Source organism: Annulohypoxylon maeteangense, assembly GCF_022496945.1.
Source record: "Annulohypoxylon maeteangense strain CBS 123835 unplaced genomic scaffold GGS22scaffold_10, whole genome shotgun sequence".
Classification (NCBI taxonomy): Eukaryota; Fungi; Ascomycota; class Sordariomycetes; order Xylariales; family Hypoxylaceae; genus Annulohypoxylon; species Annulohypoxylon maeteangense.
In genome coordinates this window covers 1,087-17,237 of record NW_025953257.1, presented here as the reverse complement: position 1 = coordinate 17,237, position 16,151 = coordinate 1,087, and the positions used below count along the sequence as shown (strand labels likewise).

The window sequence follows — 16,151 nt, the reverse complement described above, 5'->3', positions numbered from 1 at the left end:
CATTTTATTCAAAAGAGTGGGACGAGGTAAGGTTATCTATAGCTCTACGTACGCTCGTCGATTTATTTCATCAGCTTTCCATACTCGAGAGCTATCAACAATGGCGATACAAAATAAGAGTCTAGTGAATGCAACGTCTTCGACTAACTCTAATAGTAGCGGCCAGCCGACATTCATTAATCAATCATCAATTGAGCCCCATGTAGTTGAAGACGACGAGGACGATGCAAACGATCCTGAGATGGTGGATCCGCAGGACACCAAAGCTATCGGTTACTTACAGGGCATTCATGATTTTCGATTTGAAAGTCTAGACCGGTTGGTTCAGAACAACACCGCCATATCCGCGACTGCAACCAGGCCCGACAAGCCGTACAATGATTACCAGTCTCGAGAGTTGCATAACGAGCACCAAAGAACCATCTGGCAACGGATACGAGAACAAGCCGAAGTAGATGATGATATACCCACTGCATTATTCTCGCCCCCGCGGACATATATTGAAGTTCGCGTATCGAAATGGCCTGTCTCGGACCACTACTGCTGCCCCTGCGACATCGAGGAGGACGATTGTGAGGTCATCCGAATCCGCGCGCCGAAGGAGTCGCCGGATGGGATCACGAAAGATATGTTCATTCGGGAGGTGAGCGATGCATTATACCGACGAACTCCGGGAGAAGATGGAGATAGCGAGAGTAGCGGTTATAGGATAGGAGACGAAGACGATAGGCCTGTTATCGAACGCTTCGATTATATGATGCAAGGCGGCGAGGATCCCGACGATGCGGTTCATATTATGGGACATATATTCGCATTGACGAAGGGCATTAAGGGCCATGCGGGGAGGTTTTCCCGTGGCTGCTGACACTCTAGCCCGGAAGTGGTTTGCGATTATGAGGTAGTTCCCACTATAATTTAGATCTTGCTATGTTGATAGTTCATAAGTTTAGAATTCTTTCAAGATTACTTTTTTTAATCTCGAGGCTATTCACGACTTTTTTTTGGCACGGCTATTGAGCTTTCTTGTAATTTGTATGGCTTCATGATTGAAGTAATTTTCAACTTTATCGGCTCTTCCAATCAATAGTCCTGGGGTAATAGAAATCTTAGGTGCATATCTAGTACCTACCTAGCAGGCTGGTAGGTAATAATGGGTACGCACTCCAGGGCTATATTTCAGCATCATCGGGGCTGTAGACTACCTATAATAATAGCAGACGAAAGTACCCAAGGTTTTCATTCAACTTCCTAAGGTATATAGCATAATTATTTTAAGGCTTGATTCGCTCTAGACTAAAGTTTTTCTAGTAAGCACCTTAAAATGTCCCTTTGCAATTTTAATACCTACCTACCTAGGTAAGTATCAATTTTCAAACGTTCTTTTATACCGAAGGAACCGGAATGAGAAAATGGTCACCTGTTTCACAAGGTGAATGTTAAGTGGAAGCGAGCTGTCTCGACCCATGTCATCAGGTGTCCAGGAGGGGTCAACCAGACAGTCGATGACAGGGTACTGATAGCTTATTATCACTTCAACTTCAGTGTCAATCGTTCTTAGATCTATCGAAGTAAGACGCCCAGCCAACTAAGGATGTCGTGAACCTCGGAATAGCATCTAGTCTTAAATTCACCAATCCTTTGGTGTAGTAAGGACACTCGAAGTGGCACCACGGTTGTTTCAACAATAAGGAGTGAAGGATACTAGGTACCTACGTAGGTAAAATAGAAATGGTGCAGTGCCAAGCTTTTGTTGTCAATTTGATGCCGTCAAGCTGAAAATTAAATGACCAAGACAGATGCGCTTTAATAGGGGAGTAGATAAACGAAGCTGCAGGTACCTAGGTCCTAGGACTTATTACATACCTACACCTTGGTGCCTTAATGTAATGCTACATAGTATACCGCTGTAAGTTCGTATCCCCATGATAATTGTTTCCTTCTTGGGCTCTTCGTCGCATTACGCGCTAATGGAACACGATAGAGATGTTTGGTGTTTTGAGGGGCAAATATCCATACCGCCATGCGGGAATAATGCTGCAGCGACAATGGCAACCCATCTAGCCCATCGTCGGATCCTTTTTCGGAAACTATATTGCATCCCATCATTCTGGTTCAGAGCGGCTGTGTCGTTTAACTAATCAGACCTCGCAAATGTTAGCCTACTTCGCTCGCCAAGCAACTAGACCGACAGGGTTACAATCCTCCCCTGCAACAGGGCTTAGCTCTTTAATACTGTATGTACAGTACCTAGGCAGACATCGTTGGTGTTGCTATTAATACGATATCGAGTCCCTTCATTTAAAAGAAGCCCAAAGTCGACGTCGATTATGGTCTGGTGTTTACCTACGTTCATGGTGACTTTAGAAAAAATAATAGTAATAAGAACGGCGTAGCATGTCATGATACCGAGCTCGGGGCCTCAACTCTTTCATCTCCAAAATCTAACTGCCCCACTAAGCAGTTCGAACTCGATTCGACAATGTCGATTAATACGCTATCGCCAAAAGCATCCGCGACAAAGCTGAGGAGGACTTTACTGGTGGTCCCAGCGGTCTCCATTCTTATCGCCATCGCCTTGTTAGTAGTTTGGCTGGTGTTGCCTCGTGGACAGGTTACCATATGGATGGAGCGTAGTAAATCATGGCTGCTATTCGAGATCCAGGGGCCGTTTACGCCCACCGAAGAACTGTTAATATTAAGCTCGGCATTCAGCGTCGTAGTCTCAATGGTTTTGGAAGCGCTCCTCCTATTCGCGCTGCGGAATAAATCTAAACAGGTAAGATTTTTTAAAAAAAGATTATATATAACTACGGTGACCATCAGTGCTAATGGAATATTTTCACAGACGAAGACATGGCTTAGATTTACGCTATACGCGATACTCTTTGCGAATGCAGCTCTTGCTTTCACAGCTTTTCTCTACGCTTCAGTCAGCACGACCATTAGCGGAAAATGTGGTAACATCACTGGCGATGTTGTTTTAGATGAATATGGCCACTATAGAAAAACAAATGCCCGGACGTTTGACCTCATTGAACTTGGACAGAGTAATTCATACGATAAAGCTTTTCCGTGTGGACGGAAAATGGTATCACGCTGGCTTAGCTTGCTAATATCGCTGTTTTCCATCGTACTACTCGTTTCAGCCTGGCTAGATTTCCGGGAACAAGATCTAAAGGAATCAGAGACTTCACAACATGATGGAAAGTTGGATGGTGAAAAGGGGGTAATTGAAATAGACTTTATTGAAAGTATAGTATAATGTTTCTAGCTCGAGAAGTTACCTCAGCGTTTATGAATGAATGACGATTGATCTTTACTTTTCAACCTTGAACCTATCAGACGAAATGTGAGCACCGGATGGTTCAAGTTAACTACCATACCGGGAACTACCGTCGACTGACAACGATTAATTTCTTCGAAAATCATTGTCCATTATCATATCCAATCCTTCATTTACAAATGATTTGTATATTAACAATCATTAGAAAGTCAAAACAATCATTGGAAAGTCCAAACAATCATTATGAGGTTATATTTGGGTGGGTCTTTCTATCCACTCCCCCCTCCCCCCCCCTCGTCACTTTCCCTACTATTTACAAGTCACCGGATTTATTATTCTACTGGTCTAAGGCTGTTGTTTGATCTACTACTACAATATCTACTGCTACTGATCTACGATCTACAGGTCTACTGATCTACGATCTACAGGTCTACGATCTACAGGTCTACAGGTCTACAGGTCTACAGGTCTACAGGTCTACAGGTCTACAGGTCTACAGGTCTACAGGTCTACAGCTCTACAGGTCTACGCGTTTACGGGTCTACGCGTTTACAGGTTTACAGATACTGATCTAGTAATCTATTACGCCTAGTGTAACGATGATGATGACCTGATGTAACATATTAGTAAAAATCTCCAAGTATTGTTGGTGATATTGGTGGTGTGGAAAAGAAGGTGGAAAAGAAGGTGGAAAAGAAGGTGGAAAAATCTTAAGTTTTGTAAAAAGTGATGTTGTAAGGAAAAGGAAAAAAAATATTCTAAGTTTTTTTTAGAAGAAGTGTTATGGTTGCTGCAGCAAAAGGTGGGTGGGCCTTACAGGTGGGGAGAGACGGCGATGTTGAAGATCTTGAAAAATCTTAGAAGTTTGAAAAGATAGAAGGTTGGAGGGGTGGTGGGTAGGAAACAATAGTATCGTGGACCTTGCTGCCGCCTAGGTCACCTGACTAACGGCCCGTTTCCACCTGTTTTTGCAGTCTACCAGCTGTAAAAAGTGAGTAATGCTTCTTATTTTCCTAATGATTGTTGTAAGGACTAATGATTGTTCGAATTTATTAGCGTTTTCTAATGATTATTTAACTTTTTAATCATTGTCTGCTCCCACTATTTCCCGCTATGGTACCTAATTACATGACGCAATATTTCAACAATATTGGAGAACGCACTTTTAGCTTCTCATTCAGCTATATATTTTTCCTGACGTCACTGTCTCACATTTCAAATTCGTCCTTATGAAAGCAATTTTCCTCTATGATGAACTGTCGTTGACTCATATGTCGCCGAACCAATTTTCATAACCCAACCGCAACGTTTACTAATATAGGTACCTAGTAGGAACATAGAAAGACACCTGTATCAATGAAATATGGTGTAAATGGAGAAAAATATCATAGTTCATACGATTCCTTTTATCAAATTCATAGGTAGTATCTAGTAAATGATAGATGTAGCTCACTTTGGAAGCTATCGGGGTTAATACTGCCTACCTAGGTACCTAGCAGCCCGAATAAGAGGTACCTAACTCTAGTACCTACCAATCAGCCCTAGAAATAAGCAATGTTTCAAGCTTATTCTCGGTTACCCGGCATGCTACACGATGCAGGCTCAGCCTCAATCAGTAAGGTGCTCATGCTTACAACCGTCGATCGAGATGTTGTGGTTGGATTAACACGGTGACCAAGCCACTTCGATCTTCCTGGAATGCGGGGAGAAGAACGACGAAGCGTCAGTCTCATCTGAGGTCTCAATCCTGAGCAGACCTCCCCGGCGATTACCGATCAGCTTGTCAGTTAGTCAGGTACTTATTCTAATCTTCTCCTTGAGGATATCGAACTCGCGATCACAAGAACATTCACCAAGTAGGATGTGATACTTGTATAGGTGCTCCTTCTCTAAGCCCTAGATCGAGTCCTAGGGATGATGAGCATTCGATGAGCCTACAGTACATGTGTACGATTCATTTATCACTAAAAATGGTACCTACCTAGGTAGGTACCTATGTATGTGAATGGTACGAATGTGGTAATCGTGTTGACCTTTGTTTCAGTAGATGTCAAGCTAAAGCTCCCTTCCGACGATGTGGCTGAAATACCGGATAGGACGGGTTAAACAAGGACGGCTAGTGGTTCCAGCTCGCTCTTAACTCGTCATCACCACCATTACAGGTTTGCAAGTACAGCAGCTGGCACATGAGCCAGGTCTGATTGGCTTCAGGTGCAGGATTAGTCGTACATTGGATTTGGCTTGATCATCGATATCATGACTTCATCAAGCCTTTGTTTGAGACTATTGCCCCGCGATGGCCACCGTCTGCGGCCGCGGGAGGCATCTTTAAATGGAGGGGCTACGTCCAGAGCTTCGTTGAATCCCGCATGTTGAAAGTTGACTTCCAACACTTGCTGCAGTGTATATTCATTCGCCATCAGCTACCTACCTAGTACCTACCGAGGTATTTAGTCACTATGCAGTATAAGAGGCTTTTCCCTTTGGCAGTAGCCTCTGTAGTCTCTGCTCAGACACCAAGCTTAACCGATGCTCTTGGCTCTCAGAACTCATCATTGTCATCCCTCAATGGTATGCCGATAGACTTCTTCATAATCAGGTAAAATTATGACTAACTTATGATAGATATCCTTTCATCAAACCCTGAAATTGCGGCCTCCTTCAACAATCTAAAAAATGTCACCATCCTAGCCCCTAGCAACGACGCCCTAGAGAGTCTGGTGAAGGACACCGACACATTATCGCGGTTCACCAAGTCCGGATATCTGCAAGCTTTATTAAGCTACCATGTCTTGAATGGAACATATCACAATACGAGCTTTACGAATGAATCCATTTTCATCCACACATCACTGGACAACAGCACATATAGCAACGTCACTGGTGGTCAGGTTGTCGAAGCCCGACTTCACGATAATAATGTCACATTCTTCACTGCTCTCAAGCAAAATGCTTCTATTGTCACGGCTGTAAGTACCATCTAAACATTTGAATAATAGCTAGTCGTTGACTCCCTACCAGAACGTGAATTTCACCGGCGGCACAATCCACATTATCGATGGTCTTCTTTCCATTCCCCAGAATGTGTCAGATACATTGTCCAACTCAAACCTCACGGCAGCGGAGGGTGCCATTCAGACGGCTAACTTGACCGACTCTATTATCGGCACTCAAAATGTTACCATTTTCGCACCCAACAACGACGCCTTCGCAGCTATTGGCAGTATCACCGGTAACCTTAGCGCGGATGACTTAAAAGACGTAATTGGCTACCACGTCCTCAACGGATCCGTCAATTACAGTACCAACTTGAGGAATTCGACGGCCAATGCTATCAACGGAAAGAAACTCACTATAACCGTGGAGAATGGCACCATCTACGTGAATTCAGCGAAGGTTACCGTCCCTGACATTCTCTTAGCGAATGGTGTCGTCCACGTTATCGACGGGTAAGTGTCTTATTATCAACCGAACATTGCATGCCTAGGTACCTAGGTACCTAGGTTTCAGTAAGTTATAGGTACTAATGTATGAAAAAGAGTTTTGAATCCAAACAACACCTCCGCAACCCCTGACCCAACGGCTACATCCACCGCAGCAGCATTTAGCGGTGCAAGTTCCGGGACAGACGGCATACCTTTCACTAGTGGAGTCACAACACCAACCAGTACCTTCCCTGCCGCTACATCAGCTGGCGGTTCGGGCGAGTCCAGCTCTTCAAAGGGTGCAGCCATGCCAATGAAGACGGGTGCCATCGGTGCAGCCGCACTCTTCGGAGGTGCAGCCGCCTTCGTGAACCTATAGAACACCACGCGAGAAAATACGTACAAGAATGAAACATGGAAAATATACCTACCTAAGATGCGATCATGATTTTTGTTCAAGGGCTAAGGGTAATGGTGATAGGGGGTTCATTTCACGTGTAATATATTTACAATGCATCGCACGCATACTTATACCACGTAGCGTTTGATACTTGAGAGTTGGGTCATAAGCACAACTCTAACAGTCGTTTACTCCATCAACAATAATTATATCATGCAATCCAGAACCAAACTCTCTCCAAGAAATTCCTAGGCTTCACCTCTGGCCACGTGCCTTCCAAGCGGTCGATCTCCACCTTTCCACTCCATAAGTCCATGTCGCTAAGCTTAACAAATTTCGTTCGTTTGACAAGCTTATACCCCAAGAATAGACCTGCAAAGATCGGCATATCGATGTAAGGCGGCACGAAAGTCTTCGCGCTGAATTTCCCGGGGAAGAAAGCATCGTAGCCGTTGAAGAAGGCAACAATAAGACAGAAGCAAATGGCGAAGTACGCGAGGAATGGCTGTAGAGGTGATTTATATGGTAATGTATCGCGCGAGATTCCGTTATGGCGAAGACCGTAATAAAATCGCAGATAGGTAACGCAAATGGACGACCAGACTATCAACGTGGAGACGGCCGATATATTTGAGAACCAGAAGAACACATCTGCGCCTTGGTTATTCACGTTCATGTAGCATAATAAGCTGATCGCTGTAGTTGCACCAACGCAGGCGTACGGGACGCCCCATTTCTCGTACGTCAGGAACTTGGGCGCTTTCCCATCCAAAGCCGAGGCATATAAGACGCGCGTCGAAGAGTAGAAGAATGAATTTCCAGCGGACCACGCGGAAGTAAGAATGACGGCGTTGATGATCGAAGGAAGGACTTTAACGCCACCATTCTCAATGGCGATGACGAAAGGCGATGCCGCAGCGCCGGGTGCTGAGCTATTAATGGCGTCTAGGAGACGGGGATCCTGCGACGACACACATAAAGTGACAAGGAAGATAGCGAGTACGTAAAAAAGGGCTATTCTCCAAAATACCCTTCGAATCGCCTTGGGGATATTGCGTCTCGGGTTCTCGGTCTCACCACTAGCGATGACGACCATCTCCGAACCGCCGTACGAGAACGTGGCCTGGATGAAGACTTTCCAGAAGGCAAGAAATCGCCCGAGAGATCCAGTTTCCAAGTACTCGTTCATAGGCCCAGGATTATTCCAGTACCTAAATCCAATCCTCTCACCACTAGGAGTTCCGCCGAGTGTAGTGATGAACATCAAAAGAATCAACCCGACGATCGTCGTAAGTTTAATAGCCCCGAAGGCGAACTCTGCCTCTCCATATATGCGCACGGGGAAACAATTAATTATAACCATCGCCAGAAAAAAGACCGTGGTCAAAGCAGCTTTAGGTATATCATTCTGCCAATAATCCACGACTACAACCGAAGCCGTAACTTCGATAGGACATCCGATGGCGAGCTGATACCAATAATTCCAGCCGAGTACAAACCCCAACGCCTCGTCGACGTATCGGGAAGCGTACACGGGTACAGCACCCGGCAAGGGGAGATAGGTCGCCATCTCGCCGAGACTGTGCACCACGCAGTAGACGTTAAAGGCCGTTATTAGGTACGCCAGAAACGCGGACAGCGGGCCTGCAAGCGATAAAACCTGCCCACTGCCAACGAAAAGCCCGGTCCCTATGGCGCCCGACAGCGCCATGAATTGGACATGCCGGGACTTGAGCTTGCGATCGAGCGTACCAATATTTCGCGAGTCTTGCTCAGCTTTTAAGTCTGCGATTACATCCTCCTGATTGTTGGCGATTTTTGCCTTCTTCTCATCCCTTTGCGCCGTTTCGATGTCCTCCATGGTTGCGACTTTTGCGACATGTGCCTCACAGCAAATAAGTCGCCCTGGGAGTTGAATCCATGATGACTGTTGCCCTGTTAGGGGATTACTTAGGTACCTATATATGCATACCTACCTACCTACCTAGGTACATAAGGTATGCTGCTTTACTCCGCACGCTGTATTGTACATCTTTGTTATCGCGGGGGAAGCTTGATTCCCTTCTAGGGAGGTGTCGGAACTAATAATCCCAGGCTTTTTGGGTGTCTTTGTTGCACCCTATGACCTATAAAAGCACAGATAACGGTTCCAGCGCTATTGGACATCGCATCGTCTGATTCCTGGTCGGGACGCAACCCAATCCTTCAAAAAATCGAGTGTTGTATCTTGCAAGGATACGAATAAGAAATCTAATGACTGCTTATTAACATGATAGAATATAATTATTTTATTTCTAGTGCATAGGTAAGAATCAGTCGCAATTACTATAGTTCAATTAATCGTAGTAAGTAAACTGTTTTCGGGGCATAGGTAATTAAATAAGTACCTAGGTAGGTACCTTTCCCTAGACTATTTTGACATGCGATGAAGCCTTCCCAGGTTTGTTCGACGTACACGAACCTGGCGACGCCAAGGTCGCACGACGACTATATCGGAATCTTGCATCCGCTATCACATATCGTGATTCCATCCAGTCATATCTGCAAGATCCTTAGCAGGCGCCTCGCGCCTCGACTTTAGAGCATCGCCTCCTGGTCGCCATTTCCAAGTATCTGCTAGGTCTTCGGCCAGAGTACCCTCTATTAATTCTACTACGTATTTTCCGATATTAGGTAGCAGTTTGAAGGTGTGTCTAAAGATGTTAGGAGGAGGCATCTTTGAATAGGTGAATTCTAATTAAATTACTTACCCGCTGTCGCCCGTGGCGAGAATGAAGTTTTTCCATTTTGGATGCTCGCATATAAGCAGTGCTCCGTCCGCAGTATCCGTGCACCAGCACATTGCTCGGTTGAACAGCTCCTTTTCCGTGAAGCGCGGGAGAAACGTCGCGATAGCCCTACGGATGGATTTCTCTGACGCATCAGGGTATGTGTCTGTAGGGTGCTTGGCGTGAGATCGAGGTACGGATATGTGCTTGGGTTGGTCAGCTCCATATGGCTGATGTTGAGTGAAGCGGGTAAAGCCTGGGAATTCGTCGCAGACTTTGATTATCCCATCTCTGTAAATGATCAGCATATTTTAGTCGTGCCTTAACCGTACCACGACACAATCACGCACTCGTTAGGCTCGAAGAAGAAACCGATGTCTCCGTTGTACACGACAGGCGAGTCTTTATACTCGGCAGCTTCCTCCGGCGATAGCTGTATCATGGCATATACCCATGCCTGTAAGTCTTATTAGCACCATAACATTGCTTCAGATTGAGGTAAAACTCTTACCTTAGAACAGCATTGATCTTCTAAATCTACTAACGTAGGACTCCAAGCTCCCGCGGCGAGAACTACCTTGTCGGCATAGTACTTTGTCCCGTCCACCGTTTCAACACCGATGGTCGTGACACCATCATCTGCGAAAAGGGGCTGTTTGAAGGATCCGGAACTATTCAAGCATCAGTAGAAAGCCCCATCGATTTATAGTTCAAGGAACTTCTCACCCTCCGAATCCAAATTTGACTCCCCGCTTGCTCAATTCTTCTCCAACGGCATTGATCGCCTTGCCCGCAGCTAGCCACCCGCCATCATGGCAGAATATAGCTTTCCAGCCCTTTACAAGGCTTGTAGTTAGCATTCTATTAGTGCGCTCCTATGTCTGGGAAATTTACTTTTATTTGATCCCGTGACAATAATGGCGCCTTTGCTAAAATTGCATCTTCGTTATCCAGCCATTCATTAGTCTCCTCTAGACCAATGCCGATATCAACGAGGTTCTGATGTTTTTTTCGAAGATTGGCAATGCCCTTTTCGGATCCTTCACAATCGAGCTACTTAGCGTTAATTTGCATTGATCGGGCGAGATTGGAGGGTCATGGATTACTCTGCCTGTGTTGTGAAAGAACGGTTTAAACAGTTCGTCACTCTTCCACATATCTCTTGCCTCCGTACTTAGCCTCAAATCGGCCTTATTTCGTATTTGAATCCCCATGATCTTATTAAGATCGTTCCCGGCAGACTGCGCCGAAGGGATGGGATATGTATCGAGAACGGTGATATTGGATGGGGTATAACCGGATCGTACAAGATGCAGAGCGGTCGAAGAACCCATCGTGCCGGCTCCGCCGACAACGACGATTTTCATGTTTGCGCGAGACGTAGCCATCTTGCCCTCAAATGTTCTTTGGATTCTCTCTCGCAGCTTCTAATCGCTTACAGCCGAAACTAACACCCAGATTGATCTCTTAAATAAATGATCATATATACCGACAACCTGTCCTGGTTGCGAAATCGCAATTCTCAATCGCGAAGTGGCACGATGTCAACAATAATATCGACTCACCTTTCGTCGAGATAAACGGTACCAAGATCCAGATCGAGAAGATCGGTCCCAGTCGGTTGGTGACGAGGACGATTTACTAATAGTTTCCCGAGATAATTCGCCTATTAATTGGGACTGCGGAGAGAGTGGGACGCTTGGGGGGTGGAATAGTCGACGGCTTGAGTGGAATCTGGTTTAATATTCGCCTTTGGCCTCATTCATTTGCATCGTCAACTGCTATCATTACCAAAGTAGGAAGACGTTCGTGATGTTTAGTGTCTTCCATCAATCGCTAATACGAAATGTCAATAGGTAAGTTCGTTATTATAATCATGAGGTCAAAACATGAGTCTTGCGGCGGTTGGGAATTTCCCCTCTTGCCCCTATCTACCCGCGATGCGGACATGCTAGCGTTATGTAGATAGGTTGCTCCTCGGTTCTAGAGGCTCGGAAACTAATTCTCAGCTAAGGTGATCGTTTCGTGGGACCGGCGAGTCTGGAACTGTTACGGTTACCAAAATAGGCCAAGTGAGCAATGGCGACTGTAGCCCTGCAAGTCGACGATTGGTCAGAATGAAGTAGCATGACCCGGCATTAGTTCCATTTAAACTGGAACTATTGACCAGGTCTTCGGGACTGCTAATATTTCCCAAGAAGAGTAAAGAAAAGTCCATGTTGGAGCATGTTGGAAATCAAGACGCGTGCCGTCAAACTAGGGGTCTGATTCTCGAAGAAGCCAAGTCCGAGCGAGTCAGATAAGGTGACATCTGATTCGTCATTGAAAATAATATCGCGTGGGAGCTGTCTATTAACATAGACGGTTTCTCGCAGCTCTATGGGGCCCCAAGATATGTTTACCCCGGTTTGGAGAATGGATTACGCTATTTCCATCGTAGTCGAAGAATCCACAGATTAGGCAAAGCTGACCTTGATAAGGAGAGGAACCTAGGAAGATACCTACTAGGTAAGTACTTGGCATTGACATCTTCGCGATATTTGGAGTGCCTATATGTATATCCGACAGACGACCTTGTTTGTGTTCGCCTGGATCTCCAGCTCTCTAGCCATTACTCCTGCTTTGTTGGACTTTGCGCGCGCATCAGTAAAGCACAAGACAACATCGGCACAATGTCCAAGTTCGACGCAGCACCACCCAATACTCATGCTGGCGGGGATGACGATGCCCTTCGCGGGCAAGGCTCGCTCCCGATGAACCCAGTCGAAGACTCCGACGAGAGAGTCGACATGGACGCGTATAGAAAAGCCGTACCGCTGTGGAAGCGTATCTATCAACACAGTTTGACGCAGATGATGCTCCTGAGTATCCAGGCGTTTTGCGGACCAGCTATGGCCGACGCGATCGCAGGTCTTGGTGGTGGTGGTCTTGCGACCCCCCAAACGTCTAACATTGCGTATGTTTCCCAACAATTCATTCAATCTAATATAGCTAATCGCGAAAACCTGACAAAAATTATAGAACTGCGATCAACTATGCTATGCTTGCCACTGTTTGTATGTTTGGCGGTCCTATTGTCAACAAGCTGGGGACAAAGTGGGCATTGGTCATCGGCGCTATGTCATTTCCTATCCGTGGCTCATCTTACTACTGCAACAGTAAATTCGGCACGCAATGGGTATGTAGTACCTCATGAATAGGTCCATCACAACTGCTAACATAGCATATTCTCGCAGTATTTGATTTTTGGCGGTTTCTTTACCGGAATTGGTAGCGGGTGTTGGTATGTCGCCGAATCTGGATCTATCATGTCGCTTGCTCCCTCGGGATCTCGTGGAAAGTACCTCGCCCTATGGATCGTCTCCCGAAACCTCGGACAGCTGGTCGGAGGCGCTATCAAGTGAGTTACCTGAGGTTTTTTTTTCTATAATGTTACGGGGAATGCGATACTGACGTATTCCTTCAAGCCTGTCCAAGAATCATATTAAAGGAGCGGTTGGCGGTGTCACGCCCGACACTTATATCGCGTTCTTGATTATCGAGAGTCTGGCGCTACCATTCGCCTTCTTAATCTCCCCTCTCGAGAATGTTGTCCGATCCGATGGCACACGTATTCTCGTCTCGGAGAAACTTACGTTCAAGCAGGAGTTCAAGCTCATCAAGTTCACCATGTCTTCTAAGCTTATCCTTCTTTCGGCTCTTTGGGCGGTCTGGTCCTTCTTCTACAGCGGTACTTGGTCTACGTATCTCGGGACGTACTTCACCACCCGCTCTCGTGCCCTATCTTCGCTCATCTCGCCATTCTTCTGCATGTAAGCAACCCGAACCATTTATACCTAGTTTTTCTTTTGTCCAGTATCGCTAAACAGATACGTAGCATCGGCTGTTTCGGCCTTGGATTCATTCTCGACCTTAAATCCCTTAGTCAACGTCGTAGGGCGCAACTTGGCTTGTTCACCGTCGTCATCCTTAACTTAGGCGTATATATCTGGTCCATTGTGATGCAGACGAAATTCAACGTCCGTAGCCCAGGTAAAATCGACTGGGACGACTCGCTCTATGCTACATCCTTCCTGCCGTACTTCTTCGTGCAGACCACGGGCCCCCTATCACAGTCGTATATGTACTGGCTTCTTTCTTCCTTTGCGACAGACGCGCAGTCAAACGTTCGTAACGGCGCTGCTTTTAGATGTCTCGAAGCTGTCGGTCAAGCCATATCTTACGGCATGAATACCCAAATCAAAGCCGATCCTCTAATCGGATTGTACGTGTTTCCCCTCCCATTAAGATGATAGCAATTCTCGCCCTAACAAAACATCTTTAGCTGCGTCACATTTGGTCTAATGGCCGCCGCCTTTGTACCAATGCTCCTCCTTGTTAACTCCACACCTGACCGTATCCCGGCGGACGTAATTCTTGAGGAGCAGGAGGCGCAAGAGGAGAAGAAGTTGGAAGGGCTTAAATCCGACTCATAACGTACTCGAGAATAGAGGGTGATCGGAATAACCGGGTACCAGTACATTTAGTGGTAATTGCGAGGATTATATACGAAAAGATGAAGGATTTACGTAGATTCCATAGTTGGTGAATGTGGCATCATTATTCAGTTCATTAGTTGAGGTCTAGGTCGATAACCTCGTCCTCGTCATGTGCAATTCGCGTATCGGTAAGCGACGATACATTGTCAGCAATATCTCTCCCATTGTGCCCTATCAATCCATCATGCCAGCCTACGTCAACCTATTATCCGCAGGGAAAAGTCGGCTAGCTTGCGTGATTAGTGTGAAGAGTATGGTTTGTTGACGAATCATTATGCTCGACTTTTTTATTTATAGAGGCGGTCCAAATAAGTCGTCTCCGTTGGCAGCAACTTTTCGCCTCTTAGACTCGCGCTCGTCGTTGATAGCATTTCCGAATACGTTCTCGTCTGTGTTGGCACTTCCTTTCGCCTTCGGTTTCTGCGATGCGTGTGCCCTACGTACTTTCTGCAAAGCAACAAGATCGACTCTATCGGGGTCTCGGCACTTAGCGAGTTTTCTTCTCAAGACTTTGACGCCTTTAACGATCTCCTTCTATAGTCCAGGGTGTTAGCAACATAGAAGTAGAAAGGTATTTTCCGACTTGTGCTCACATCTTCCCAGTAGGAGGTCATCTTCTCCGGAGGTTCTTCCTCAAGCATAGCCTTGCATGACTGTATCACACCTAATATCTTCTCCTTGATCTCATCGCTCTGATCAGTGAAAGCTTCCGTGAGCATTCGTTCCACCAATTCTCCATCCACCATTGCTAGAGCAGCATACATAATCTGACTTGGCGTGTAGTGGTAATAGACGTCGGTGACTAGGGGACTGAATTTCAAGATAGCTCTAGTTTTCTCGTGGGCCTTGTTGACTCTGTCCTCGTCGAATGCGCCTAGTCTTCTAAGCTCCATGATGGCTCCCTCCAGAGCACGGAATGGGTGCTTGACATCGAAAGCGAAACGTATGCCTTGGCACAGGACGTATTCGGCGGCTAGAATCATCTCGCTTGTGGTGTTGGGGAAAGTGTCGGCTATCTTCTGTACTCGAATGAAATAACCTTCAGCCTTACACCCAAAGAATAGGCAAGTCTTCATAAGCTCTTGTGGCGGATAGGTCATAACGCTATTAGTGAGATAGAAACGGCGAAGGAAGATGGCGGCGGTGGCTTGGATATCGGTGGGGAGGTTGCAAAACGAGGCGGCGCGCAAAAGTTCAACTGTAAAGTGGTTGAGAATCTTGTACTCTTCGGAGGGTGTCATGAATTCAGGCAGGGATTCGGCAGGAGTGGATGGGTTTGACGCTCGCAAGCGATTGGAAATATGAGATCGGGCGAGGGCATTAGTCTTCTCGCGGAGGGTGGCGAGGTGAGGTTGAGAGAATGACCATAGACGGTATTGGCTCGACTGTCTATAACGAGCATCTTCGGTCGCCATTGTGAGAATTCGGGGGTTGTCGTCGCCAGATGGACCGGGACGACTAGATACAAATGTAGGTTAATGTGATGATAGAGATTAACTGGGAGGATCTTTGTTCTTGACGAAAAAGAAACCTAGTCCATTTTTACTCCAAGATCATAGACACAATAGTACACCATTACGTCTATATGAAGTAAGAAATGATATTGCATTTGTAGACGCGGAGGAACCGAGAAATGACAACCCGAGATGTCTGGAATGGATTTATGGATTTAAATGTTGATAAGGAAAGTTGCTATTGTCTCCAGGTAGGACCTCATAGTGGGGTTGTCAATCCATA

At 46.0% G+C, this 16,151-nt stretch overlaps 7 protein-coding genes across 7 annotated transcripts; 4 read left to right on the top strand and 3 right to left on the bottom strand.

The window, feature by feature from the left end:
* Positions 1-19: 19 nt before the first annotated feature.
* Positions 20-1,018, top strand: GGS22DRAFT_164712 (uncharacterized protein). Its single transcript, XM_047961577.1, has one exon. The coding sequence runs from the start codon at positions 101-103 to the stop codon at positions 863-865; it is 765 nt and encodes a 254-aa protein (XP_047817871.1). The 5' UTR covers positions 20-100; the 3' UTR covers positions 866-1,018.
* A 1,051-nt stretch (positions 1,019-2,069) lies between these two features.
* GGS22DRAFT_18274 (uncharacterized protein) lies at positions 2,070-3,309 on the top strand. The gene is made up of 3 exons (XM_047964002.1): positions 2,070-2,234; positions 2,290-2,776; positions 2,846-3,309. The coding sequence occupies exons 2-3, from the start codon at positions 2,480-2,482 to the stop codon at positions 3,260-3,262; spliced, it is 714 nt and encodes a 237-aa protein (XP_047817870.1). The 5' UTR covers positions 2,070-2,234; positions 2,290-2,479; the 3' UTR covers positions 3,263-3,309.
* Positions 3,310-5,590: 2,281 nt separating this feature from the next.
* On the top strand, positions 5,591-7,203 carry GGS22DRAFT_18245 (FAS1 domain-containing protein). The gene is made up of 4 exons (XM_047963964.1): positions 5,591-5,854; positions 5,909-6,252; positions 6,305-6,732; positions 6,823-7,203. Exons 1-4 carry the CDS (start codon positions 5,743-5,745, stop codon positions 7,085-7,087), a joined length of 1,149 nt encoding a protein of 382 aa, XP_047817869.1. The 5' UTR covers positions 5,591-5,742; the 3' UTR covers positions 7,088-7,203.
* On the bottom strand, positions 7,204-9,145 carry GGS22DRAFT_18249 (proline-specific permease). Its single transcript, XM_047963971.1, has 2 exons — positions 9,085-9,145; positions 7,204-9,035 (listed from the first exon to the last, which is right to left on the bottom strand). Exon 2 carries the CDS (start codon positions 8,967-8,969, stop codon positions 7,320-7,322), a length of 1,650 nt encoding a protein of 549 aa, XP_047817868.1. The 5' UTR covers positions 8,970-9,035; positions 9,085-9,145; the 3' UTR covers positions 7,204-7,319.
* A 279-nt stretch (positions 9,146-9,424) lies between these two features.
* Positions 9,425-12,010, bottom strand: GGS22DRAFT_164703 (fructosyl amino acid oxidase). Its single transcript, XM_047961576.1, has 8 exons — positions 11,893-12,010; positions 10,983-11,734; positions 10,771-10,929; positions 10,603-10,712; positions 10,388-10,547; positions 10,227-10,333; positions 9,859-10,167; positions 9,425-9,801 (listed from the first exon to the last, which is right to left on the bottom strand). Exons 2-8 carry the CDS (start codon positions 11,262-11,264, stop codon positions 9,621-9,623), a joined length of 1,308 nt encoding a protein of 435 aa, XP_047817867.1. The 5' UTR covers positions 11,265-11,734; positions 11,893-12,010; the 3' UTR covers positions 9,425-9,620.
* Positions 12,011-12,321: 311 nt separating this feature from the next.
* Positions 12,322-14,520, top strand: GGS22DRAFT_18187 (MFS general substrate transporter). Its single transcript, XM_047963904.1, has 6 exons — positions 12,322-12,832; positions 12,898-13,054; positions 13,113-13,276; positions 13,344-13,688; positions 13,754-14,140; positions 14,201-14,520. Exons 1-6 carry the CDS (start codon positions 12,549-12,551, stop codon positions 14,349-14,351), a joined length of 1,488 nt encoding a protein of 495 aa, XP_047817866.1. The 5' UTR covers positions 12,322-12,548; the 3' UTR covers positions 14,352-14,520.
* A 31-nt stretch (positions 14,521-14,551) lies between these two features.
* GGS22DRAFT_18176 (cyclin mcs2) lies at positions 14,552-15,912 on the bottom strand. Its single transcript, XM_047963895.1, has 2 exons — positions 15,008-15,912; positions 14,552-14,948 (listed from the first exon to the last, which is right to left on the bottom strand). The coding sequence occupies exons 1-2, from the start codon at positions 15,827-15,829 to the stop codon at positions 14,706-14,708; spliced, it is 1,065 nt and encodes a 354-aa protein (XP_047817865.1). The 5' UTR covers positions 15,830-15,912; the 3' UTR covers positions 14,552-14,705.
* Between the last annotated feature and the right edge of the window lie 239 nt (positions 15,913-16,151).